General features: G+C 41.5%; 1 protein-coding gene across 1 annotated transcript in view; it reads right to left on the reverse strand.

Moving 5' to 3' along the window:
* The window catches only part of LOC106727858, a 19,261-nt gene extending 12,632 nt beyond the window's left edge, over positions 1–6,629 (reverse strand). Inside the window, exons 1-2 of the mRNA XM_014547949.1 lie at positions 6,606–6,629; positions 1,419–1,481 (exon numbers count right to left, since the gene is read on the reverse strand). Coding sequence (XP_014403435.1) covers positions 1,419–1,481; positions 6,606–6,629 — 87 coding nt within the window. The remainder of the gene's footprint in view (positions 1–1,418; positions 1,482–6,605) is intronic.
* Between the last annotated feature and the right edge of the window lie 293 nt (positions 6,630–6,922).

A 6,922-nucleotide genomic window follows, 5' to 3' on the forward strand; every position in this document is an offset into this window, starting at 1 on the left:
CGCTGCGCCGCTGCCTGGAGGCTGGAGGGCGCCGCTCACCTTAGAGACCCCGAGCGGCCGCGCTGCGTCCGGTCGCTCTTCCAGGTATAAAACTCACCGAGGGGTTAGAACTTTGGAGTCCTTCGCGCTCCGCGGCCAGTTGTCAAGGAGACCATCCTTGCGGGGCCACTAACAACCGTGAAAAAAGTCACGTCACCCTCCCAGCTGGTCTTGACAGGGGCCATACCCTATCTCAGTGTTTCTCACAAATTACACTTTAGCTAATCGGAATCGCTTAGATTTGTTAAAACAGATTGCTGCCAACTCCCACCCATCCCCCTTTTCTGATTCTTTAATCAAATCTTCAAGGGCCCGGAGAATTTGAGTTTCTAACAGGTTCCCAAGATTTGTGAAGTACTTGGTAATTTGCTAAACAGTAGGTAAATTTAAACATGTTAAATCCACTTGTGCTACTTGTCTGTTTCAGTAGGTAGTGTTCACTTTTAATTTCTCTCCGGCCCTTTCTTCTTTTCCTCAGAATGTTAAACTCTTTCATTTTTCCTCTTGAGGATACACCAAGCTTATGTATATAAGCCCCCATCAGAAAAATGAAAGGTGAGGAGTGTATTAACCTGTTGGGGACTAGACGTCCAAGATCAAGGTATCAGCAGGGTTGATTTCTTCTGAGGCCTCTCTCCTTGGCTTGTAAGTAGCATCTTCTCCCTGTGTCTTCACATGATTTTCCCTTTGTGTGCATGTGTCCAGAATCTCCTCTTCATGCTAGATCAGGGCCCACCCGTATGACCTCCTTTAAACTTGATTACCTCTTAAAAGACCCTACCTCCCAATACAGTCACAGTCTGAGGTACTGGGAGTTAGGACTTCAATAGATGAATTTTGGGGGCACACAACTCAGCCCATAACAGTAAGCTTCACTGTCCCTAAGATCCTAGAACAGAAATTGAACTTCTGCCTTCCCTAGACCCTCCTCCATCACTAAAGGCTGAGCTGTGGACTGGCACAAAGACAGTCAAGTGATTCGATCTGGAAGGACTTAAAATTTCGTAAAGAGCCCTGACTGGTATGGCTTAGTTGGTTGAGCATCATTTCATGTACCTGAGAGGTCGTAGGTTGGATTCTCAGCCACGCCACCGGCTCCATTCTCAGTAGGTGGGGGGAGGAGGGGACGGGGCGGTCCAGGAGGCAACCAGTCAATGTTTCTCTCTCCCCCTCTCCCGTCCTCTCTCTCTAAAATCAGTAAAAAAACTTAATTTTAAAAATCTCATAAAGAAACAGCCCTCACAACTCAGATTATGATCCTCTGGAAGACATTAGAACAACACTCCAATTTGTGAAAATATTAGGACTGTCAGGAATTTGGGACCATGCCCAGAAAACATTTCAGAACTGGTCTTTTACTCTTTGTTAATGAGCCTTACCTTTGTCCTGCTGTGTTGAAGCTTTGCCCTCTGCCTGGCACTTGTGTCATCTCCAGAAGGTTCCTGAAAGGAAGGACTGTGGGGATAAATACATTAGAGACTCTTCATTACTCATGAGAGCTCTGGTGGCATTTACAGCTTAGAGAAGGCAGTAAGGAAGTGAGGACAAGGGCTGTTTGCACTGACCCCACACTAACTAGAGCCATCCAAATAACTGACCTTGAGCAAATCAGTAATTGTCCTGAATTTGGAGCCTTCCTAGGGCCACATCCCCATTCTTCCGCTAGTCCTACTTCATATATTTGCTTTGTGGCTTCATCTAATGTGAGGTCAGACCTCTTCCCAAGCTCCAGATCCAAGTAGGTATTGCATCATCATAGGTACTCCAAACTCAGTGTGTCCATCACTGAACTCTTTCTCCAAACTTTGTCCTCTCTCTCTGCATTTCCTGTCTGCATGGGTGGTACAAACGCCACTGGTCATGCCTGTCAGAACCCTAGAAGTGATTGGAGACGTGACCTGCTTTAACCTGCCTGCTACTGTGTCCTCAGTGCCTTTCAGAGGTCTCCCCTCTTCTCCTTTCCCACTACCATTGCCTTGGCCAGTGCCCTTTGCACTATTTCTCCTCTGGTTTTCAACACCAGCCTCCTAAATAGAACTGCTGCTGCAGCCTGGCTTCTTGGCCAGCATCCTCCACACTTCTTCTTCAGGAATCTCTCAAAATCAGAAACCCCTCAATGGATTCCCTTCATGTTTCCAAAGAAAATTTAAGCTCTTTTGCTCACCTCTCTCCAGAGGTTCATCTCTGATCATTCTCCATCTGTGCCCTACACTGCAACCATAAGCACCCCACATCATGCCCTGAAGATTCAAGATGTTCTAGGACCACTGAACACAAATACTGAGCACTTTCTTGGTCTAGAGAGGTGTCACTCCCCATTCAGCCTCTTCCAGGAGTCACCAGCTCCAGGAAGTCTGCCCAGCCCTTTCTGAATGAGGGACCCCCTTGCTGCTCCCACAGAAGCCCCTGTGGGTCTCAGTAATAGTCCTTAGAACACTGGGCCATAATTACTGTGTCACTTCTCTGTTCGCCATTAAACCACGAGCTCCTGGTAGGTAAGAATCTTATCCATTTTTGTATGTTTGAAGTCTAGATCGGACTTAATGCTCAAAATAAATTTTTTTAGGTCCGTTGCCCATTTTTTTTATTGGGTTGTTTATCTTCCTTTTGTTTAGTTGTATGAGTTCCCTGTAAATGTTGGAGATTAAAACCTTATCGGTGATAACATTGACAAATATGTTCCTAAATAGAAACTTTTCAAAAGAAGACAGAAGGAAGGCCAAGAGACATATGAAAACATGCTCAAAGTCACTAATCATCCGAGAGATGCAAATCAAAACGACAATGTGGTACCATCTCACACCTGTCAGAATGGCTATCATCAACAAATCAACAAACAACAAGTGCTGGCGAGGATGTGGAGAAAAGGGAACACTCGTGCACTGCTGGTGGGAATGCAGACTGGTGCAGCCACTGTGGAGAACAGTATGGAGTTTCCTCAAAAAACTAAAAATGGAACTCACATTTGACTCAGTGATCCCACTTCTAGGAATATACCCCAAGAAACTAGAAACACCAATTAGAAAGGATATATGCACCCCTATGTTCATAGCAGCACAATTCACCATAGCTAAGATTTGGAAACAGCCTAAGTGCCGATCAGTAGATGAGTGGATTAAAAAACTGTGGTACATCTACACAATGGAATACTACGCTGCAGTAAAAAAAAAGAGTTCTTACCATTTGCAACAGCATGTATGGAACTGGAGAGCATTATACTAAGTGAAATAAGCCAGTCAGAGAAGGATAAACACCAAATGATCTCACTCATTTGTGGAATATAATGATCAACATACACTGATGAACAAGGACTGATCCAGAGACGGAGAGGCATTGATCAGACCGTCGGCCTCGGAGGGAAGGTAGGGGAGGGTGGGGTTAAGGGGGAGAGATCAACCAAAGGACTTATATGCAAGCATATAGGCCTAACCAATGGACACGGACAACAGGGGGGTGAGGGCATGAGTGGGAGGGATAGGGGGTAACGTGGGGATAAGGACACATATGTAATAACTTAATCAATAAAAAATTAAAAAATAAATTTTTTTTAAGTTTGTTTTAAGGAATGAATTAGTTCTTAGAAATTCAGAGGATCTGGTCAAACAGCATTTGTTTACAAATACCTTATTTGGACCAATCTTCACTTTTCTGACAATACTTTGTGAACACTCTAAAGTCACCTTCTGTTTGAATTATAGGTTCATCCTTTATAACCTCTAATTAACTTCTATGCTTCCTAAATACCCAGGTTCCTTAGAGTTTTTAAAAATGCTGGTCATGAAATCAATTCCGTGGGTAAAGATGAGCATTTTTGTTTTATGAAATAGGATTAGAATTAAAAATACTCAAGTGTATCTAACACAGTAAGAATTGCTTTCATGAAACATTTATTTAGTTAACTTCATTTGTGAGTTTGTGTGTGTGTGTGTGTGTATGTGTGTGTGTGTGCAGGATTATTGTGTCAGTCACATTTATTCCTTCCTATGGGTCATGGTCAAAAAGCCTGAGTGACACTATCTCAGGCTGTGCCGGACCGGAGCTGTGCTCACTAGAGGACACATGTTGAATGGAAACATTGAAGAAGGTGGCATTAAGCAGAGAACACTTTCTAAAAAGATATTCTGAGCTAGTCTTTTAATCAAGGAATTGGCAGAGTGGAGAATGAAACACAGAATTCCCCCTGCACATTGTAGGTGCTTCATAAATGCTTTTATTGACTGGGTGGAGATGGGTGAAACTATGCAAGATAGATGTGGGACATTGTCTCAGCTGGAGTCTGTCAGGGAATAAGAAGAAATGAGATTAGTGGCACGGAGAAGGGGAGGGAGGCCTGGTGTGTCCCCGGACATTGCTGGTGTTCTATGAGGTTCATCAACATGAGCAAGGGTGCAGCAACATGGGATTTTCTAACCTGATTCTATCCCAAATGTTCCAAGATTAAAAGCATGTAATTAAGATAACTTTTGCTGAAATAAAATTATTGCTTGCTCTGTGATGAGATGTAAGGCAGTGCTCAGACAATGTGCTCAGTTCAAAAGTTGAGTTCTCTAATGTCTGATAGTCCACACGTCTGGAATGCCTAATTGGGGGGGGGGGCGGGTAGGAGTGAAATGGATTATGTAACAAATGAAAATAACAAGTGGCCCTTATAAAACTATAACCTTGAGAGTTATGCCAAGTATTTCCATCCATATTAAATGACTTCAACCAAGGAACCTAGATCAAACCCGTAAATATTTAGAAGGTTCTGTTCTCACTCCCTAGTCTGAAGTTTAGAATCTGTAAAAGAAAGTTGCCCTGTAAATAAAGAATACATATTATTGCTACTATTTTTTTATTGCTTAAGTCATTCTGGTCTGAGCAGATTAGAAGAATAAAAACTCAGGCCAGGGGAATATGGATAAGATTTTTAAAAAGAGAGACAAATAAGGTGGGCCAGAGATAGCCATATATGAGTTGTGTGTGTAATTAAAGAAATTCTAGAAGACAACTTCTCTATTCCCCTACTTCTAAACAGAAATACACGTGGCCATGAATATTATTATAGAATTATATTTAATCATGGAAGATGGACAAACTCTGAAAGAAATCAGACTGTGGCAAGCATGAGTTTTAACAAAACTTTAAAACAGGTTCCAGATTCTTCCTCAGCTTTTAGAAAACACACACACACACACACACACACACACACACACACACATACACACACACACACCAGAATGGGTTAGCAAAAAAAAAAAAAAAGTCATTTGGAAAAATTCCTAGAGGCTAAAATATTCTTTGATACTATTTATAACACTATGCATGTCTCAAACATCTGAACTAAACTAAATAGGTATCAATTGAATTTTTTCCCTAAATACAGAGATGATTCTTTAGCTATATTTCATCCTCCTCTCCTTATTCTGAATAATTTTATAATTGATTAAACCTTCTTTAATACCTTGAAAGTGAACAGTAGTTTGGATACCAACAGGAATAGATAACTGAATGTTCTAATAAAAATGGAAAATATAGGTAGGGCAGAACTAGCTTAACAGAAGTTCTTTATCTCCTTCAAAGCAGCTGCTGTAGGAGGCCATGTACCTATTTCCTTTATGCTGCTGCCTCTTTTGGCACAGGCAACTTTTTTTCTCACTTAATGAAGACATTTTTATTGTATTCCTTTAAATACTAGTAATAATGAAAATATGACCACTGTCACTGTTGCTACTGAACATATCACTGGAGTTTCTCATTAACACCATAAAGAAAGAAAAGGAGATCTAAGAATAAGATGGGAAGAGCTGAAGCTCATTGTTTGCAAACAATGAAAACATTTATCTAGAAAAGTTGATAGAATCAACCGACAATTAGAACTGATAGCTGAGTTCCGTCACTTCGATGGACAGGAAGATGCACTGCCCAGATCCCCTTCCCTGGGGAACTTGTCCCTGCTGCTGGGAGTACGGTCAGCAGGCAGCCTTCAGCTGGCAACCCTTTTGGGGATCCCTTCTGCTACACAGAGCTGCCTTGCCCAAGGTCAAGTCCTTCCCAGGGTATGGGGAGAAAGTTACACAAGTAAATAAATAATAGGAGAGGCACCTGACATAGACCAATTTTGAGAATGCATTATAAACTTTGAGTGTGAATAACTTATCCCTCTGCACCAGAAGTTAAATCAAATTTAACTTGTACAAGGTTACAACTTTTTTGGCTATTAAAACTGGTAGTAAGTCTTTATCTTTTGTCAACTTAACTTTTGCCCACTCTGCCTCACCTAGCCTCCTGTTGGCTGCAGCCTGTTTCTAGTTTAACAATGAAGTTTATTTGCTTCTCCATCCTCTCAGGGTTATAGAGCCAGCCTGCTTGGGTTCAAAGCTGTGTTACTTTGGGCCAGCTATTTAACCTTTCTGTTCCTCAGTTTTCTCACCTATAAACTGGAGGTAATAAGAGCACCTGTTCTGAGGATTGTTGTCAGGAACTTAGAACAATACTTCAAACATGGTAAACGGTTAATAAATATTGACTATTGATTTAGTTATAAATGAAAGTTTCAGTCATCGTCCTCTCAGTTAATCACTTACTGGAAGGAGGACCGCTTCAGACATGGTCAATGTTGTCATCAGCCTATGGATGCTGGGATGGTCCCTTTGTGCACCATCATAAGCATTTCACCATTTTTTGCAACAAACTTTTCCTGAGCTCCTTAGGCCCTGTGCCAGACACTAGGTAGAAAGTCCTTTTTTAAATTTTTTAAAAGGACGTTATAGACCAACACCTTTGAATCTGAAATAACTAAGGAAATATTCATTATTTGTGGTCACCAACAGGTAAAGTCTGAGGATGTCTGAGTTATTTTTCTATTTTGTTTTTCCCAAGAGATTATAAGCCCCTTATGGGC

Source organism: Myotis brandtii, unplaced genomic scaffold (assembly GCF_000412655.1).
Source record: "Myotis brandtii unplaced genomic scaffold, ASM41265v1 scaffold49, whole genome shotgun sequence".
NCBI lineage: Eukaryota > Metazoa > Chordata > Mammalia > Chiroptera > Vespertilionidae > Myotis > Myotis brandtii.